At 36.8% G+C, this 20,948-nt stretch overlaps 2 protein-coding genes across 3 annotated transcripts in view; one reads left to right on the top strand and one right to left on the bottom strand.

Moving 5' to 3' along the window:
• The window catches only part of LOC110482456 (GTP-binding protein 10), a 54,949-nt gene that overhangs the window by 15,883 nt on the left and 18,118 nt on the right, over nt 1-20,948 (top strand). Inside the window, exons 16-23 of one of the 2 annotated variants that reach the window (XM_021551727.2) lie at nt 980-1,061; nt 2,332-2,524; nt 3,053-3,190; nt 5,345-5,421; nt 6,488-6,682; nt 7,644-7,730; nt 9,474-9,578; nt 11,619-12,733. In XM_021551727.2, the coding sequence (XP_021407402.2) occupies nt 980-1,061; nt 2,332-2,524; nt 3,053-3,190; nt 5,345-5,421; nt 6,488-6,682; nt 7,644-7,730; nt 9,474-9,578; nt 11,619-11,747 (1,006 nt within the window). In that variant the 3' untranslated portion in view covers nt 11,748-12,733. Of the gene's footprint in view, nt 1-979; nt 1,062-2,331; nt 2,525-3,052; nt 3,191-5,344; nt 5,422-6,487; nt 6,683-7,643; nt 7,731-9,473; nt 9,579-11,618; nt 12,734-20,948 lie in introns of those variants that run through there. The other variant, XM_077788139.1, reaches the window with a different exon arrangement.
• Nucleotides 15,861-17,038, bottom strand: FAM237B (family with sequence similarity 237 member B). The gene is made up of 2 exons (XM_077788143.1): nt 16,589-17,038; nt 15,861-15,886 (listed from the first exon to the last, which is right to left on the bottom strand). Exons 1-2 carry the CDS (start codon nt 16,968-16,970, stop codon nt 15,861-15,863), a joined length of 408 nt encoding a protein of 135 aa, XP_077644269.1. The 5' UTR covers nt 16,971-17,038.

Here is a 20,948-nt window from a genome sequence, read left to right as displayed (position 1 = left end):
ATTTCTAGGTCTGCAATGCTGTGACCTTTCTCTGCACATATAGGCCTTTCTTCTGTTTATAATGTATAAAAATTCTTCATAAAATTTGACTAGTTAAAATTTATGCAAAAGAAATTATATATACTGCATGTAAGATTTTCTAAATACGGATTCAGTGTGGCAACCTCACTCCCCACACAGAGTGACCTCCTGACATGCAGAGTTACTCATATGCCTCTTTCTAAGAAAGGCATATTGTTAGAGTCTGTAAATAACTTTAGAGAGGTAAATAGCAGGCAAGAACAGACCAATATTAGCAAAAAATCTGTAAACATATGTTTTGTAAACTGACTATCTTGGGCTAGAAATATTTTAAAGATTGCCAGTACATAGAAGGAAAATAAAAATCAATTTGTTTTAAGGCAGAGGTTGATGAATACATTAAAAATCAAATATGTTTGCTAGGAGAAAATACTGATACAGGAGCTCGCTTTAGTTTCTCTGTTAATGACCATAGCAGAGGAAACAAAGAAACAACAGCAGCATGAATGCTGGCTTTATGATCATTTTAATCTGAGAGAAGCAAACTGTTGCCAAAAAAAGTCTTGCTTGACTCACCCCTTTGTTTTTGCTGGCAGAAATATTCACACAGCCCTACAATAAACCAGATTAGGGACATAACCTGGTTAAATTTTAAACTCGTTTACTGAGTTAGTTTCAGTTCAAATACATACTCCAATTCATTGAGAGCCTGCCAAATTTATCAGGCTGCTTCAAGGAAGGTGTGCCACCTTGCCACAGGAGAAGAAAAAGCAGTCAAGCAGGGTATATTTAGAAGTGTAAATGAAAAGGTACGTGAAACATGATTTTTCTACTCCCTGAAGGTATGAAGCATATTGCATACCAAATGGCATGAAATTCAGCAAAATAAATTAGATGATTGTAGAATGTTCCGAATCATAAAAGTGTATCTACATAAGTGAAATTATTTCTGTTTAAGGTCCTGTGTCATTGGATGTTACATTGCAGAGGACTCTTTTATTGAAAAACAGGGCATTTTTCTCCTTCTGGATTTGTTGGCAGTAGGTATTTTTATTACTGGTTTTGTAGAATGAAAGGATTGGAAAACAACATGGCAAACTGTGTTATTTTTGTTGCAGTATCTCCATAGACTGGTATAATACAAAAACACAACAAAACAAAACTAATTAAAAAAAAAAATCCCACAAAACAAAAAACCCAACACAAACAAAAAAATCCCAAGTTTATTTAATTCCCTGAAACAGACCCAAATATCTGCTCAGAAATTATTGTATAGGTTTTCCCTGTATATTTTTTAATATGTATTTGACAGAGGAGTTTTTAATTCAACAAAATGATATTATTTTTTAAAATAAAACCCAAACTATGCACTCAGTTTGCATGATGTGTCTCTTTAGAAAAGCACTTCAGTTCTTCATATTAGAAATTAGTAAGAGCACTTGATGGCTTTAACAGTTTATGTGTTTGAAGTTACTTTGTACATGTATCTTGTGTGTATAGCCACTGCTGTGGATCTTGGACATGGAGCTGGCACAGTCATTTCACCTCTCACGAAGTCAAAAGGCACCTTCCGTGGGTCATTCACTCCTCATTCACACTGGTTGTGCTGTTAGCCCTGATGTTGTTGCAGTGCAAGGCTGCAGACACTCAGAATAACAGAATCAGAATGGCCTGAGCTGGAAAGGACCTTAAAGATTATCCAGTTCCACTTCCCCTGGCCATGGGCAGGGCCAAATTCCACTAGATGAGGTTGCTCAAAACTACATCCAGCCTGTTGTATCCAGCCTTCAGGGCTGGGACATCCACAGCTTCTCTGGGCAACCAGTCCCTCATCAGCCTCAAAGGAAGGAATTTTTTCCTGATATTTAATCTAAACTGACCCTCTTTCAGTTTGAAGCCCTTGCCTCCTCTCAGCTGCTGCCAAAAGATCTGGCCACAAAACCGAAGGTGTGCTGTGAGGTACTGCTCAGCCTCTGCCTTCTGAGTTCTGTTTCTTAAAACAATAAACCTTGGTAGCAGTGTATTCTCCAGCATATGATCGTGGAGCCATGTCCACAGAATCTACTGTATGATTCTACACACAGGAATGTATCTTATATGATCCTGCCCTCATGTTCCTTGATTTATGGAACTTTGCATAGCAGGATTCCAGAAACTTTAAGGATTTACAAGCTTATACATGAATTTTGTGCAAATACTAGTGATGAAAAGCTTCCGGTTACTTGATTACATACTACACAATTCCTGAGAAAGAAGACATCACTGTGTTTTGAACACTTTAAAACTTTCTTTACTTTGTCCTTGATAAAGTTAAAGGAAAAGAACCTGTGCAATACAATTCTTGGAATCTTGGTTGAACTTTCTGACAACCCTAAAATGGTTTTGCACATGAGTGTCTGGCGAGGGAGGAGAGATCAAACAGCAGCTAACCTTCTAATACAGTTATGGAGACAGGAGGAGCTGGACTTGGGAATCAGACGTGATCAATGTGGAATGATTATTGGTGAGTTTTATGATGCCTGTGGAACTGTGAGCAGTCCAGTAAAATTATGACATTATTTGCTTTTGTAGTCTGAATTCTGATGACAGTAAATAACAGCATTTATAACTTTACACTATAAGTCTTACCAAACCTAAAATATCTTCAATTTCATTAATTTTTTATTTCATTTTATTTATTCATTTATTTTCATTTTTTTCTGGCCACTATGTGGCATTTTCTACATCAGCTGGGAATGAACCAAGTATTGAGCAGAACCATGACCAGCTTTTCTAATGCTAGACAGTTAAACTGCTTAATTTCTTCCACAAAAGGCATTGTATTTTGTTCTATGTCGTAAAAAGAAGTGAGTGCCGTTCTCACAAATTTTTAGTTATGCTAATTAAAATTTCCTGACCCAAATTATGTTCAAACTCTTGGCCAAACAATCAAAATTATTTGTGTGTGCACAAAGTAAGATGGATTTTCTCTTAAGTTTGGGAACATACTACTGCTTCATTGTTCTACTCTGTTTTTGTGTTTTTGTATTAGACACCAAGAGACCTATTACTACCAGCTTCCAGAAACAGCAAAAGGTCATTCCACTGCCTGCCAGCTGTCCCACTTTTGCCATCATGGAGATTTCAGAGAGCATAAGGGCAAAAGTTTATTTATTATTTTGCAAGCTGGGTAAGAAAAATGAGTTGCCTTGTTATGTTAGTGTCATATTTGTCATTAAAATGAACTTATCAATAAAGTTGCTGTAAAAAAACAAGGTCAAAGGTAACATTGTGATTCAGCATCAGTACTCTCTAATAGATGCTTGGTTGTTATGTTTTTTTTAAAAGTCCCTCTTTGTTGGGATTTCAGAGGTTCCCTACTACTTTGCTGCCCCTACCAGGAAGAATTTTCTTAGAATTTTCTTCTAAACCTAAAATTTGCTTGAAATTCTCTGCAATTTATTTTCCTACACACAATATCTCTTTCACATATTTTAGCACTTGTACATTTATTTCTCTAGATTGAGAAAGATAATACTCATTGATTGCATTTTCTAACATAATCTCTAATTATTCTTTTTTTTCTGTACTCTTTCCAATTGAATCAAATTCTTCTTGGTCTGTAGTATCCCAAAGCTGAACAAAATACTCCAGCAGAAGCCTCACAGCTAGATAGACTTATGTTACTCTATATATCTTGTAAATAAACATTCAGGCATAAATGTAACAATAGCTGTATTCCTAGTGGCATGATACTATTTGCTCATCCAGCTTAGAATATTGTACAGGTGGCTACTCCTACAGTTAGAATTTTTTATTTGTCCTTACTGAATTAAATTCTGTGCTTTTAGATAGTTTTTTAGAGTGGCAAGATTAATTTGCATTTTAATATTTTCTTTCAAAGTGTGGCAGTCCCTCTTAATTTTTTGTTGTTTTTACACTGAACATGAATATTCATTATATCCTTGTCTTGAAACCTAGACTGAAATCAAGATAAGTGATAAATTCTTCCACATCCATGAGATATTTTTTTTCTGTCTGTAGACAAAAGTTGGGTCTTAGTTTTCAGTAATTCATGTTGGATATTAATTTGGTTTACTGTTAATATTTAGCTGCATAAACATTATTTATCTAATTATTTCTTTCATGGGGTTTTTTAGGCTTATTTTTGTTTTCATGTCCATCCTCTGCAGTTCAAAGATAAACAGTAATTGTTCTGAGATTGCTTCAGCCAGTTCTCTGCTTTACCTGGAGAATGAGCTGGTTTGAAAACATCCTTAGTTTTTCTAATAATCTATAGCTACTTGCTCCTCTGTTGTAACCCAGGTTCTTACTAATTTTAGTAATGTTAATTATATTGAATGTTAGATCACAGCTGGATTCTTTACTAAAATAAAAAGGCATAAGATTTTCCTTCAGCTTTCTCCTGTATTCACAGATATCCTTCATGTTAGTTATATACATTGTACTGCCTCCTGTGAAGTACTGAATTATATGAAAGTAGATAATAACATATGGACATATTTTTGTCAGCAATTTCCTCTTACTATTAAGCTCCATAACAGCCTGTAACATGACAATCTGGAATAACAGTAGTGGTAAATGGTCTTTATTTACAGTATTTCTTAGCTTTAAAACAGGATGTAATTATACCCTAGACAGATGCTACTTTCCCAGTTACCACACATATGATAGGATGAAGTCTAGAAAGATTGGATAGACTATATTTAGATTTTTTTAAATTAAGTGCCGTTATCATTCAGTGCACAAAAAAAAAAAAAAAAGAAAAATAGTCTCAGCAATCGTACTTCCCTACCTTATTCTTATTCTTTTACATACACTGGGAACATTTTCAAAAGATGGAGTCATGATGCTCAAGGCATTATGCTGAAGATAATAATCTACAAGATGGAGGGACACCCTCATTACACAGCTTTGGAACAAAACACTAGTATAATTTTCCTGTTGGCTACTTCACAGTTAAAGCAAACTGTGTTTTGAGCAGTTTGTCAGCTGAACTGCTGCTCTAGAACCTGTGATCAGTAGACTCAACTGTCTGTCTGCTTTAACAGAAATGAAGCTCTTACCACAGGTGTGTAGCATCCTGGCCCACCAAGTGATTGGAAGGCAGACAGAGCTATTCATAAGTAAAGATTTTAGTACAGAGAGAGTGTATTATGGAGATACAGGGGGTTTTGATCAGCAAAATAATGTTCAGGATCAAAAGTGATTGACTGGTGTATGTGTGATGAAGTGTTGCATGTGTTTATATGACAAATAAGGTTTTTAGAATATAATATTTTAAGATAAATTCATCAAACTGATGTGATTAATATTCTTTTAGGTTTTGAAAATTTGCCTGGCCTATCTACTAAGGATTTTGTTACACTTACTATTATACAACATTATATTGACTTTAAAGTGAGTATAGTCCAAGCAAAAAATACTATTGTACCTGTATTCCCAAAAATAGCAAGTATATCTCGGGACAAAGCAAACAAATAACCCTTCAAAAGCCATCTCCTATGTCACAAGTCACCTAAAATTTCACATAGTGAAAACCACTATTCACCAGCAAAAGAAGTAATCCCTCCTCCAACATTCCATCATTCCCCATCTTCTTGCTTCATATTGCTACAAATGTTTGTGACCATGCAGCAAGACTAGAAACTAATGCTAGTTAAAAAATAATTCAGAAAAAAATAGTTTTAACTGTTTGTCAGATCAAGACAGGAATGTGCCAGGAGTAAGAAATTGGGGAAGGATGGGAGAGTAGGACTGCGTCCCTGCGCTGTAAAGTCAGTTTAAGGGGTCACTACTAAAAATTACATTAAAAACACATTTTTCTAAAGTTTCTTCTGTGCTTTGCCATGTTTGTTTCCACGTGCAGTATCCATCCATCCATCCATCCATCCATCCATCCATCCATCCATCCATCCATCCATCCATTCTGTGTAAAGTTAAGAATGGTCTGCCTATAGGGACTACAGCAGGGTAGCAAGCTTTTTGAGAGTTGCCTTGCTCAAAAAATGCTTTAGTTTATGATAAATTTATGCTTAGGAACAAAGTCTGTGAGAGCTTGCAGTGTTCGGGAAATAGCAAGACACAGTCTTTGGTTGATAATTCCAGCTTCTGTTGATGGCTCGTGTTGCAGTTTGCTCTAATAATGTCTCCAATTTGAGATTTTAGGAAGTAGGCAGTAGGACTCAACACTTTGCTCTTGTAAATTGGTATCTTGAAGCTATTTCTTCTGAATTTCTGTAGTTATCAGCATTCCTGTTGCCCCTCTTTGAATCAAGTTTGGATTTGGGAAGGCTTAGAGAGGCTTATCATGACTGAATCTGACATAGTAGTAGTGCAGTCTAACCTTGCATAAAAATTCTAAGTCAACAATAAGGAGAGAGATGGTTGCTCTATTTTATTTTGAATAATTGGAACTGAAGAATGAGATAAATACTGAATCTCATGGTATATGTTTCACACACAGATTGGAGAGGTTTGGAGTGAAATATCTGCAGAAATAAAAGAAGAATTCAGGCCTGTTACACCAGATGAGATAAACTTGAAACATATTTCAGATGTGTCAGAAAATACTGGAAAAATGGTTGCTTCTCTGCAGAATGAATTGCTTGAAAGACAATACCACCAGGAAATCCAAGAAGAGAAAAAAATTTACAAGAAAGTAAGACAAAGGAGTATTTAAATAAGGAAAGCCCACCTAAGCTTTTTTTTCCATTCATATGCAGATTTTCCTATTATATAATGTTGAGAATTCTGTATGTGAACACTGCTTGAAAAGTTTTAATCTGTCTCAGCAGCCAGATTTTAACTTTAAATTAGGTTAACCTCAATCCTGCCAGCTTCTATAAATTCTACAGTATTTAGAGAGCAATATGAAAAAATGAAGCAGTATTATCAGTGATGCATCAGCAATGGAGTAATGAGAAATTATCATTATTTTACTATAAAGTTGCATCCATGTTCATCTGTAGCAGATAACAATACAAAGTTTTTACAACTATTACTACTACACCTGCTTCTTAAAATGTGATATAAGTCTCTATTGTAAGCTCCCTTTCTGAATATTCATGGGCCTTTACTACTTCAGAAAGTAGGGCTTTGTGCTTCCCAGCATGTTGAGAATGAGAAGGTATAGACATTTTCCAGCTTTGGTTATAAGGCAGACATTTAATGGTTTTGCTCATCTGTTGTCTCACCCTCTCCTGCTTTCTGAAAAACAAGATCAGCTGGACCAGTTGTCTGAAATGTCATGCTAGTGTTTTTGAGAGATTGTCCTGTATTATGATGACTGCACTTCTGTCACCTGAACTGATTCTATCTCTTTTATTCAGCATTTGAGAGTAAGAATATACAGAAAGTATTCCTGAAAGAGCTGGGCTTCATCCAACATACATGTTGGAAGAGAGAAAAATTAGTTTGCACAAAACCCTCTTTGTCTGTAAGTGCAGTGCATAAATACAGTTTTTAAAGGGCAAGTACTTTACTACACTGTTGTCCAATCTCCAAGGTGAGAGGGATGAGCTAATGTAGCCAAAGGGGTGGAGTTGAACATTTTTTTCAAATGGCACAAGCAATGAAATCAGAAGAGCTCTAATACCAGCATTGTGTAATTTATATGACAGATCCAAGATACCCACACACAGAGAGAACTGATAAATAAATCTTGGGAAAATTTCTTGTCTCGGACATCAAACTATGAGGCATTGAAGGTAAGAAACCTGATGGAGCAAAAAATTTACAGTCACGGTGTACTTATAATAATTGTGAAGTTCAAAAAAAAAATCTTAATGAATTATAAGGATATTCAGGTAGAAGTGATAGTAAATTTTATATTTACACAGACACAGAAGAAATAACCATAAGATGTATTGGAAAAGTTATACTATTTTGATTCTTCTGACTACAATCACAAATTTGGGATCAATTGCAATTGAGGAGTGGATGTATATATGTGTATTTTTCCAAAACTGTTGAAACTACAAATCTGTTCATTCTTTTCATTGTTTTTTCTAATTCTTCATTCTCTTTTTTAATACAGCAAACATCTTTCAAGATGAGAAATATTTTATAATGGAAGGAGTTTCTTCTATCAATATTTGTACTTTCCCAAAACATAGAAATACTAGAGTCCTGGTTTGGTAACCAGACTAAGTTGGAAAATGAATGAAATCAGACTTAAAAGAAAAACTTTGGAAGCTAAATTTAATTTTTCTTCATTTCCCAAAAGACTTGTAAATGAGAACAATTTTCTTTCTATGCCAGCATCTCCCTGGCCTGTGGAAAGATGTATGCTAGAATTAGAAATTAAAATGGAAGAACTATAGACTCGTTAGTTTAAACTGAGACACTGGGAAGCTGTTTTCAGCACATGAGAAGGAAGGAGATTGGTATAGACTGTCATGAATTTACCAAGGATAAATCATGCCTTGCCAACATAGTTGTCTTCTGCGATAAAATTATTTGTTCTGGAAGAAGAGGAAAGGGGATGCCTATACCCTTGGTTTTAGCAAGGTTTTCAATGTGGTCCTGTGTATCATTCTTGTAATCTTGTAGTCAAAATGGACTAGATTACATACAGGTCGACTGCAGGCTGTGGGAAAAACTGGCTGGACTGATGGGCTCTAAAGGACAGTGGTCAGTGATTGAATTTTAACTAGTGGTCAGTTTTGAGTGATACTCCTCAGAGTTAATTATAGGGTTGACAATATAGTATTGATTTAATATTTTCATTAGTGATTTGGATATTGAATCAATATCCATCCTCATCAAGTTCAACATGTGAATGCCCCATCCCTGGAAATGTTTAAAGCCAGGCTGGATGGGCCTCTGAGCAATCTGGTCTGGTGTCCCTGCCCATGGCATGGGAGTTGGAGCCAGATAAACTTTAAGGTCCCTTCCAATCCAAATCATTCTGTGACTCTGCAGTTCTGTGACACTGAGCTGGAGGAAGCAATCCATATGCTGGGAGGTAGGGTTGCTAGTCAGAAGCTTGACAGATGAGCTGACCAAAAGCTCACGAATTTCAGAAAAAGAAAATGTGAAGTCATTCACCTGGGATGTATTGAGATTGTGTTGGGATGCCTCAGTACAGCTGGGTCTGCCCGGAGAGGCGGCTGTGTGCTGGGTGGGGTGAAAGCTGACCGTGAGACAGCAGTGTGCTCTTGTGGCCATGGAGGCTCACAGCACCAAGGGCTGCCTTGCACGGAGCACAGCCCGCAGGTCACAGCAAGCAGCAATTCCCTTCCCACCCTTGCAGTGCTACGCCCATTTATTCTGATTTTAGGTGTTCAGTACATGAAAGAGTCAAAAAACGGGGAGGATACTTAGAATTAAAGGCAAATAGAATTATAACTTCATTTACTTTGTCATGTTGTTTTTATATTTTCAAATGAGTGCAAATGACATGATTAATGCAGATTAAAACGATTTTACCTTTCTCTGACTATCTTTAGAAAGCAAAAATGCTTCAGGAAACATTAATAGAGGCTTCCACATCTAAGCTAAATACTCAAAATGGACCAGAACATGCTATTGATATTCCAAAACTCCATACAACAGTAAGTAATCCTTAATAATACTTTTATTTTTACTAATTGGTAAGTGGAATGGGTTTTGTTCTGGCTGTACACATGCTGCTGCTTATGCTTTCTTTAATAATGTTTATGTTGACAAGCTCCAAGTACATAAGAAAGAATCTGTATCTTCTGCAAATCTCCACTTCCTGTTTGGACATAGCCTTAGGCAAGCTTGGCCAGAATGAGATTCAGATCTGCAGATGACTGAAAAAGTGTGGGTAGGATGGGCCCTGTGCTATGTAACATGTACCTGTCATGAGACAGCCATTCATGAAAACCTTGCTGAGGTCAAGCCCTGCTCCTTTCATTGTTGAGTACAGCTGTGCAATCTTTGATACATCCATAGAGGTGTCCTTTATGAGTAGCATGTCCCTGGCTGCCTGCAGATGTGCCACTTGTCTCATTTATATCGGTTAATTGAAGTGTGAGAAAATAAAAAGCCTTTGTTAAGATCTAATTCACACCTAATGGCATATTTAGGTGTTGAGTTTTGACAAAACAGGGGAATCCTCAGTCTATCCAATAAACTGTGTTTGAGCTAACTGGATTGTTTCTGTGCAAGCATCACAGCTAAGGAGGATTTAAGGGGGATAGTTTCTTTGTTGCTTGTAAGTTACTCTTACATGTGAGGAAAAACTAAAAGAAATAAACATGAAGTGCTGTTTTCAAACTTGTATGAAGGCAAGAAATTCTATTTTGGGCTCTCTGGCATGAATAATAATGACAAGCAAGGTGGATGCAACTTGAAAAAGAAAAGAGGAAGTTCATGTTTGATATGATGGAGAAGCAAGGAGCCTAATAGGAAGCAAGAGGATTATCTTAGAGTGCTGGACTAGAATTTTTCCCATATTATCTTAAACTTCAGAAAGATATGGAGGGACACATCTGTGAATGCAAGATGAAGTGGGCTGGAACAATTATTTAGGTACTTGCATAAACAATAGCGAGACTGTTAAAAAGCAGTATTTTGCAGAAAGTATCAAAAAAATTTTGCTATAAGCATGAGTAATATGGAAATTGTTAGTGGATAAAAATATATTGTCAGATTTTATTTTAAAGGCTTGAACCTCAAGTTAAGCATGTTCATATCTTAGAGGGAGAGGGTTTAACAAGAAAATACCTTCATGCTCCTACAATCAATATTTCAATAACTGTAGCTAAAAACAAGGAAAAGGTTAGTCCATTTTGCAGAATAGGTGTATTGAGAAAACAAATGTATCTGCAACATCCATATAACACTCCTCAGGTACATTGCTTAGTAGAATTACAAATTACAGACATGGCTGGAAAATTTTTTAATGCAACAATCTTCTCCCCTCCTCTCTGCCAAACACTCTCAGCAGGGAGATGAAGATTAAGCTAAAATGGTTATTGCAAACCAGTCAAGATCAAGTAATCAAACATGTGAGCCACATGCACTCAAGGAGTTGCATTTGATTTTTTTAGTAGGTCATGATTAGAAGACAGAGCTGTCACTCAGGGATGTTTATTCCAAGACCCCAACTTATTCAGTATAAAGGTAGTAATGAATCTGGAAAGGGTATGTGTCTTTCAGTCTTGGAGATTTCCTGGAGCAGTAGTTCTATGCAATTGCATTTTGAGAGAAAGAATGCCTGTTGTTTTTTGGTTTTTTGGGTTTTTTTCCTTACTTGGAGTAATAAGTAATAATGTATAGTGAAATCCTGAGATCACAGAGTGTGGCTGACATCCTATACAAATCCAAATAACATTGGACAGCAAACTTCAATTGGATAAAGTATTGAATTTCTTTTTTGCAATTCATAAATCAGACACGAAGGCAGAAAAGCAGAGCATGTAAAAGTACCAGCTGAAAAAACACTCTCTCCTTTCTTTTGTATCAATGGGAACAAATTGTGAATTTAGTATAAAGGATAGTTTTACTGGCCCTCAGAAACCTCAACAGGCATCTCCACCAACTGAATACTATTTACATGATTTAACTCTCCTGTCATTTTAAATACTAGAATGAAAGTCAAGCAATGTATTTATTTTGTATTTCAGATCGGACCGGGTCGCTTTGTTACTGTGAAAAGTGTGCCTCGTCAGCGAGAGCCGCTGGCTGATACAGACCATGCTCCTAGAAAGTCCTCTGTTTGTAAAGGAGCCTTAAGAAATTATCAAAAGAGATAAAACACTGGACTCAGTCAAGAAAAAATCAGTACCTGTAGAATAGATGCTGTTCCAAAGAGTAATATATTAATATGTAGTTACCTATATGTAGACACAAGATAAAATATGTTTTTAATGGCTTGAAAAATTGCTTAGAACATCAAGAGTAATATTATGTCTTCCCTTAATTAATATAATGTGGGGATGTTTTATTAATAAAGTCCCCTGTACAGTATGGGACAAAGGTATGTTAGTCTAGTGACTTTGCGTGCTAATATCCGCTGTCAGCAGGTCCACTGTTTTAATTTCCATCTCTTCCTGACACTTCCCATACATTGCAGTTTAGGCATCTCATTGAACAGGGAGACAAATCTTCACATTAACACATTTGAGTTTTCATTTTCCTGAATACCATACCCACATACTTTTTGTCCAAGCCCATTTTGTTTCTTGAATTGCCACTTTTAGCATCAGGACTTTTGAATCCCAGTTTTCATCTAAACACTCATTAAGGAGCTTTTTTGTGCCAACAGTTTCTCACAGCCTGTTGGAGAGGCCTTCTGGAACATCCTTCTCCATTTGGGTTGCTCACAGCTCTTTAACTGATCTTACTAATCTAATAATTGTTGGGCTCTTATTCCCATTGTCTCCAAAGAGAACTCATCTTCTTCCTCCTTGGCACCTCCAGAATGCCCACATGAACTGGTGAGTAGCAGACCTTTTGTGTAGATGACTCAACTTCTGAGCTGTTTTCTTTTTCAATTTGGTCAATGCCAGAATTCACTGCTATAACAGCGCAAGACTCCCTGAGGCTCTTCATTTTAAAACCACTTGCTGTCCACTGCTATGGCATGAATTTCTGTGACATTGCAAGCTTTTATGCTGTGACATACAGACTGGCACTTAGCCTGTCTTTTTGCCTGCCAGCAACATCTTGAGAAAAGCACAAACTTCTGTTTTTTTAATGGCCAACTTGAAAAAAAGGAAATAAATTTGAGCTAAACCTACTCCAGCTCACTTTTTTTACTTCATGAAAGAGGGATGGGATAGGTGTGTGTATAAGTGTATCTTCAAAATGTTTGTTACATAACAAAACAAACATAGAAGTGGTGGCATTAAAAATAAAGGCAAATAGTTTTGTTTCAAAATTGACTACCTAGATTCTATAAAAAGAAGAACCCTAAGAAAATAACAAAATAAAATAAAATATACATACAAAAAACAGTATTTGAAGTTTAGAAAAATCTCTATATGTGTGTTTTCCAAATATCAGAAGGATTTTTCTTATGGGCAGGTCTGTTACACCCTTGTTGAGTAAGACAGTCATCACATTGTAGAACAGGAAAGTCATCTAGTACTTAAAGATAGAGAAATTAAATTGAGTTGTGCTAATTTAACTTTTTATGGTGACCCTTTGCTGACTGATAATTTTTAATAATAATCTAATTTAATTGCAATATTTTCCCAAGACTCTCTGTATAAAGTTTGTTTTATTGAACTAGCCTATTTGTATTTCTTGCCTCCCCACAAGAAAGGTTAGCCAAGGTATATAAAGATTCTCTGAAGTCCTCTGTGTCAAGTAGTCTTGCTCAGTTTTTTATGTTTATATTTCTCTGACAGCTCTGCAGCAGCCTTGCTGCTTTACTACTGGTTTAGAGAATGTATGGTCTGTTGTCTTTTTATAATTAAAACCAAACTATATATATTTTACTAGGAGACCAAAAGCTATGGCGTTTGGAGGGGTTTTTACATGCTTTTTTACATACACATGTGTGAATGTGTAGGCGACTTATTACTAGAGGCAGCAAGGCAAAGCCCATAAAAAACTGTCTAGGACTTATGTAAGTCCTTCCAATTTCTGAGCAAAAGCTACAGCAATACACTGGAGCCAAAGTATGGGAAAAGAACCATTAACTGGAAATCAGTTTTGCTTATGCAAAAACTTTAAATCAGTCACAAAGTGAGCCTCCTGGCATTCTCCCACAACTGTATTGTTTCTTCTACAGACACCCTGACTGAAAATGAGCAGCTGCAAATGCAAATGCTCTTGTTAATTAGGCATTAATGTTAATAATGACTGCAGAATGAAGGGGACAGAATTTCCCCAAATACTTATATTTATCCTTCATAAATCAGTACAAACACAAGGCTCATAGCAGCACAAACAGCATTTGATTTTGCCAGACAGCCATGGACCATAGTTTGGCTGTTGCAGGGGGCAACATACAACACCCAAGAAGCTGGGCTTGCTGTCCCTGCTGTAACCCAGGGATGGAAAAATAGGGGGTAGCAGTGGAAGAAAAAATAATCCCATTCACTGTTAGTCCCTCATGCTGACATCTCATGAGTAGTCAGCTTTCCACAGCTCTCATAGATGTACACCATAGCATTTCCACCTGGAATTTGTTTTGCCGCTGCTGCTGTGTACCTGTTGGCAGACACCACAGGGTGACCATAGCAATTGATTGTTCAAACATTCTGGAAACAATTATGGTGGATGCTAAGCACTTTTGTGTGTTATAAAAAACTTATTAAAACAGACTTACTGCCTGAAGAAGAATGAAGCCTTTAAAACTGCATAGGATACCTTGCTCTGGCATTCAATGAAAAGATCACTACACTAATAGAGGAAACAATCCTTTTGTAATGTTATTGTACTTAAATACTTCTGTAGGTGATCAATGTAGGTGAACAAGGGGCTTTTTTATATTATTTATGCCAATTAAGACTTCTGTTGCAAATGCAGTGCAGGACACAGTTTTATAAACTAGATATTGCTGGGGCAGGTTAGATAATGGCTCTCCAACTGCTGCTCATCATAATGTATCGATTCCTGAAGTCGCTTTGTTTGCGTGTGTAATAACTCCGCTTGCTCAAAAATGTTATTTCTGTCAGGAACTTAAAGTGATGTTCCTGGGTCAGAAAACTCTCTCACTACTTTTGTACCCTCTCCACAATACTGTAGGAGATATATTTTAGAAGATGCAGTTCAGAATTGTGTTTACCTAAATGAACATTTACAAATCTATGAGACTTGTTGGATAGTTTACAAACTATACATGGGCTAGGCATTATGTGGGATCGATTTCTTGTTCCTTATGAAGGTTTATATGCTGTAACAGCATGAGTACTATTTCCTAAAATAATTAAAATCACCTGTAATCTCATAAAAGGCTAAAACACAACAGGGACTGAACAAGCTGCATAGCCCGAAGAGTACAGCAGAGAACAGTCAGCATTTCTCAGGTTTTTTTATGCTCAGAAGAATTGGATTAAGTAGGGAGTTAACCTCCTTGAATTATTTTATCCATGCTCAGTGGTTTATACTGAGAGCAGCAGTCGAGTCAGCCTGTCCCTCTTTTGAACCACTTGGAGCACGGGTCCCATCTCAGTTGCAATGTTGCCTGCAATGACGGGGATGGACTGCATCACCTTACCTGCAGTCTTGTGTCAAGCATGTCACATAGTAGTGGCTTATCAAATAACATGTTAATAGGTAAGAAAACTACTGCTCTTCAGACATTGCTGCTTAGAAAAATACTTTAATTAATCCATAACTTAGACTAAGCAATGGTAAAATACAAAGCCTAGACTGCACAGGACATTACAATGAGCATAATCCTTCCCTTTAGTTTAATGTCTCACCCCTTTCTTTTTTTCTTTTTTTTTTTTTTTTTCAGTTCTTAAGATTAATAGTAAGTGCTAATCAATATATAAAATAAATTTGTTTACCTTGTCTTTCTTGCATAATGTATAAAAATATATTGGGCTTCCATGAAAAATTAACTTTTTAAAAGAGAATTATTGGAAAAGACAAGACTACAAAAATGTGATACATCCAGACTTTAAAGTTTATGTGGGAGAACAAAGGTGTTGACTCAGAAAACATTCACACATGGAGTGAGGAAAAGGCAAGCTTAGTAGACTGCAAGACAGAAAAGCAAAAGTGACAGTGTCAGGGTTCATGTACTTATCAGTTTAGGAGTGATTAAGTACTTTATACAAAAAGAAAAGGAAATAAAAAGGATTGAACCATGCCAAAGGATTTGTCCAAACATCTACAATACATATTGTGATTTTGTGCTCCTTCGTTTTGATGTTGCCATAAGTATCTTCATTTTCTCCCCTTTTGGTCTAAAATGGGTTGATGAAAGCAGACCCTGCAAGATTATGAAAGACAAGTAGTTATTGTCGAAGCAATGTATTAGAAATGCTATGATTAAATAATATTCATGTTCATTCCAAGAACCTGAATCATCTGACACATACATCAGAAAAAAACCTATTGCTAAGGAGGAACGGGGGAAACAGATCCAGGACTGATTAGTAAGATGTAAAGTCACCTACATGATCTCACTTCAGACTCAAATCTGATCATGATGACCAGAACCTGTCACTGTTTAGTGATTCAAAATGACCATGACATCACATGATATGTATGTTTCACTAGAAGGAATAGGGCTCAAACTGTCAGGGATTTGAGGTTCCCTTCTGCAGAACAATGATTCCCCCAAGCTGTGACTGATCTTCTAATACCAGGAAACTTTCAGTATTATAATTACTTATCAATGGATTGTCATTTATATGTACACAGTAATAAACAGAGAATGCAGCATCCATTTCCACACACTTCCACATGCATACTCAGTATTTTTTACACCTTGTTAAATATAGAAATGTAGTAGTCTAACTACCAGTGTTTTGTGTATTGTGAAAGTAGCTACCATTGAAAGATGCAAACACTTTTGACAAGTAGAGTCAGAAAATTGGAAATTAGTATATTGAGTTGTCTAAACAATGAAGGGTGAAGATGGAGCATTGGTTCAGTTAATTTTAGTACCATATCTTATAACTATAGTTACCTTCTAAAGTTCTGTATGAGTATGTGGAAGAATATTTGGGAGATGTTAATTGTCTTCTGCCCATTCCATGGGATCTTGAGAGCACACAGTCTACATACATATCCCAGAAGTTCTGGGCTAAGTCATTGAAGAGTTCATTGTGCTTGGGCTTAGGGGATTCCTTTAGGAACATCATGAAGTCCCAGAGAGCAATGACTGTATCTGCTACCTTGAGTTTCTTCATTTCCATCAGCCCATGGGATGATACCTCCCAGCACTGATGGTCAATCTCACGCAGGCTTGGAGGAGTTTCTTTTTGATACTCTAGATTGGCATAAACCAAATGCACTATCAACATACAGCCCAACTGAAGATACCACCATTGTTTCCATACAAATTCCATACTTCAAGAAGATACCTGAAAAGAAGTGTATAAAATCACATTGATTCTAATGTTATATAGTTCATTGTCACATAACTCTCATGGGTACCCCAAGAGATAATTTATACATATAGTCAGAGTAATACTTTTTTTCCAAAAATAATGGAATAAATACCAGTCAGTGAACCCGAATGCTGGAAGCTAGGTTTGCACCTAGAAATTGTTAATGCCATTTAGAATATGAACACCCAAAGCAAAAATTTTAACATGACCATAGCCAATGTCAGAACTGTTCCTTGAAACCAGTACTTCTTCCCTTAACCTCCTGTGCTTGGATTGTCAGTAAAATCAGGTTAATAGCAGATGCTTAAAGAGTCCTAGTGGTATGCTATATTAAGTTACTGCAAACAAATAACAATTATAAACAGCCAGTCTTTCATGGAAAGTCTGACTCAGAAAGTTGGTAATGAAGGAATGGTAAATCAGACTGTACAGTGTATTGGGTGAGTGCAGGCATGTTATGAATTCATTCAGCAGCTGTTGCTCACAAGACTAGAAGAGAGAAAATTCCTTTCTGGCTTATATTAGAAAATTAAGTAAGATTTTGGCGTTATTATTTCTAGTATATATGCAAAACAGAGAAAGTATCTGAAGAATTGGAGATGGAAAGAGCAATAAAACAGGAGGCATAATGAGAACTTCAAATGCTACAGAATATGTGTTCTTTACAGAGATCCCCCTGGGAAAAATGCAGTCTTCCTATGATGTGTATTCCATATCCTTGAATCAAGTTTAGACAGAACAGCACTAAAACACCTGATAATTTTTTTTTATCACCCCTTTCTATCAAGATAAAGTGCAGTGGAACAGGAGAATAAACATAAAGAGGAAACCAATCAGAAACCAAAAAAGACAAACATAGGAAGAAGTCTGAAGAAAAAGAAGACAGTTAAAACTTTCAGACAGTGCCCCTTAATTTGGTATCCTAAATCAATTCCATTTTAAGTAGTTGGTGCCATGCTTATTCCCATAGTTTCCAATTCAGAGTGTAAAATACAACTATGAAAATGATGTGAGGTTTTGTCCAGAAAAAAAGACAATATTTTGGGCAGCTGTGAAAATTTTGCTGGGAACTTGGCCAGGATTGCAAGTGAGCTATTCCACTCAAAATATCTCTGGGCACTGTCAGTATTAAAAGTTAGTCTGTTATATCTTCAAAGTGCTAACACACTGACATCCTTTCTGCAACTCCCAGTGATGCATTTAAAGAGAAAATAATCCATAGATCATACAACATTTATGTGGAATGTCTGTAAAAATACAGAGTTGGGGTGACACCATGGTGTTCACAGTCACACCAAACTGGGTCAGGAACCAGGACAGCTTGAAATAAGCCTTTTTACTGTGGCCTCAGGGTTCTGGGATGATTTTTAGTTTGAATGTGTAATCATACTGCTGCAGCCACCTGAGGTCCTGTATTCCTTTACTTCAGCTTCAGAACCCAAGGAACTGAGCCAGACAGATACCCTCCAGCCTAGCTCCTTCCTAAAACCCTGGGCCAGCTGCATCTCAGCAGGCAGCAGGATTACCTGCCTCAGCATCCTGAGAGCTTATCAACATGCATTAGTTTATCTTCTTTGGGTTCCTAGAAAACTGGTTCCAGCCAACAAGTAGGGATGGAAATGCATCTCTTCTCACTTCCACTTCACTAGGCACCAGCATTCAGAGGAAGGACACATTGGCAATTTCCTACAAAGTAGGAAAACGGGAGCCAGGAAACCACCAACATTTTGAGTTGTTCCAATTTCATGTTTTAATCCAGCTAAAACCTAAAATGCTAAAGGCCCATTTGAACAGCAAAAACAGGAGCAGAGACACAACAAACCTCGGAGACTTTGAACTAGTACCTCCCACTATTCACTACAAGAGAGAGGAATTTCACAAAGGCAGTAACTAAAGAGCCACTGCAGAAGTTGTACTTACAGTATTTAAGCGAGGAGATGGAAAACAATAACCTTGAAAAAGAGAAGTCAGCCACTTGGAGATAAAGAAAGATATTCATGAGAGGGCTGCGAGTGCCTGGCAGCTGCTGGATGCTGCGAGGATGCCGAGGTGACAGTGCACAGGGACGCCTCTGCCACTGGCAAGGCGGCAGCAGCAGCCGAACTCAGGTCGCCGAAGGGTGGAGGAGCTGTGCAGCCCCACCTCTTTCTGCAGCAGCGGCCGTGGCAGCGGGCTGGGCTGGGGCTCACCTGGAGCCTGCCCTCGGGCAGGGAGGAGGGGCAGAGAGCCGCCACAGGGAGGAAACAGCGGACAGCAGATCTTCCTCCTCATCAGGAGCATGAACACTCTCATTGAATAACCTCCCGTTCATAAACATCGCTTTCCACGCGTGTTCCTGTTTGCCCACCAGAACATGCAGGGACAATATTTAAAGTAATGAAAAAGAACAAATATGTGGTAAATATTCGGTCTGTTAAGATTTCACAATATGATTTGGTGGAGTTCAACATGACAGGAACAGTCACTTTTTTTCAAGTAGAAATTTAGTAATTTCTGTCAAAAACCAATATAGGCAATGCTTAAGCACAAATACAAATCTGCTCTGAAATGGCAGTGTTCACAACAATTTCGCATGTTCTGGAAGCCTTACCAGCTAATCTATGTCAAGACTGTTTCAAAATCATGTTTCAAAAAGTATGCCACGTTTGAACCTACACAACTAAATAGAAGGAAATATCTGGAAGACTGGAATATAGTTAGCTTATCTCCGAATTCATTGTATCATTGAAGTGAGCTAAAGTTCTGTTAGATGTAATTATTCCTTGAAATTCTAAGGCAGTGTTCATAAGAAAGAAATTAAAGCATTACAAAGACTTCACAAGGAACCTACCTTTAAGCAAGCTCCTTTTTATCATTAATAAAAACCAGCATTCAGTAAGTTTTCAAGTTAAGAAAATTTTCCCTTTTTGTTTGCTTTATGCACTATCAAATTTATTAGTGTTGTCAATCTCACAGTAAAACTGCCAAAATTTCAAAGGCATTTAAAGGCATATAAAGAGGTGGGTAGTTCCACAGCTGCCTGGCTGTGGCATCAATCCTTTCTCATTTCATTCACACTTAAAACATCTAGGTGTAGTAGCACAGGCTACTGGTGCAAACACAGAGATTTCCTTCTACTCCAACAGCCACTGTAGGCAGCCTTTCATCATATTTCTTCATCCTACAGATTCATTTCACCACTTTTCTCTTGCTTCTCCTTTTTCTCGTTAAATCCACCATTTTTAGTCTCAAGGTATTCGCAGAACACACCTATAGAAATCAAAATGCTGAGGAATAGATTTTTGTTGGGAAAATATTTTCAAATAAAAATACCTCTTTTTAAAATGCCACCTCATCAACAATGTACTGCTAGGAATCTACATGAAGATTCATTGATAATATTTTAAAAACTCACATCTCTAAGTTAAAAAGGTTCTGAAGGCTGACGTCTATATTTTATTTTTCTTTCTGATATTATCCACTTTGTCAGTCAGGTACTGAGGGATCATCACCTGTGGGGGAATGCCACCTGGAACAAGGATGAACCCATGAATTGAAGTTAGCAGAGATCAAAATTATTGGTTAACTATTTAACTAATTAACTAATAATCCTGTGAAATGTTACATGAAGTTACATGAAGTAAGATGGAAACATTATGAAGACAGTCACTGATCATGTTTATTAAGTTAGTCACTTAAATTTCTATTTCAGAACAAGAAAAGTCAAGGAAAGTCAAGAAAAATCAATCTGTGACCACCTTTGTAATATCTAACATATCTGAAAGCTACATAAAAGCTTGGGCTGAAGGGAAAAGTCCTTAAAGCAAAGAAGCTATCCATGTACTTTGGAAAAATTTTTTTTTTTTTTTTTGAGATAATGACTAAATATGAATGGGATTTAGAGAAAAATTTTGTTGTGCAGGGCTTCCAGAAGAATTCCAAAGCTGTTATATATAG

This window comes from Lonchura striata, chromosome 1 (assembly GCF_046129695.1).
Source record: "Lonchura striata isolate bLonStr1 chromosome 1, bLonStr1.mat, whole genome shotgun sequence".
In the NCBI taxonomy this organism is placed as follows: domain Eukaryota; kingdom Metazoa; phylum Chordata; class Aves; order Passeriformes; family Estrildidae; genus Lonchura; species Lonchura striata.
This window is presented reverse-complemented; position numbering and strand designations above follow the sequence as displayed.

What these genes read in the sequence shown, in the direction of transcription:
- FAM237B (XM_077788143.1), bottom strand. Translation starts at nt 16,970, where the DNA reads ATGGAATTTGTATGGAAACAATGGTGGTATCTTCAGTTGGGCTGTATG. An exon ending in CTCATACAGAACTTTAGAAG is followed by an intron (nt 15,887 to 16,588) that starts GTAACTATAGTT and finishes ATAATCTTGCAG; the next exon opens with GGTCTGCTTTCATCAACCCA.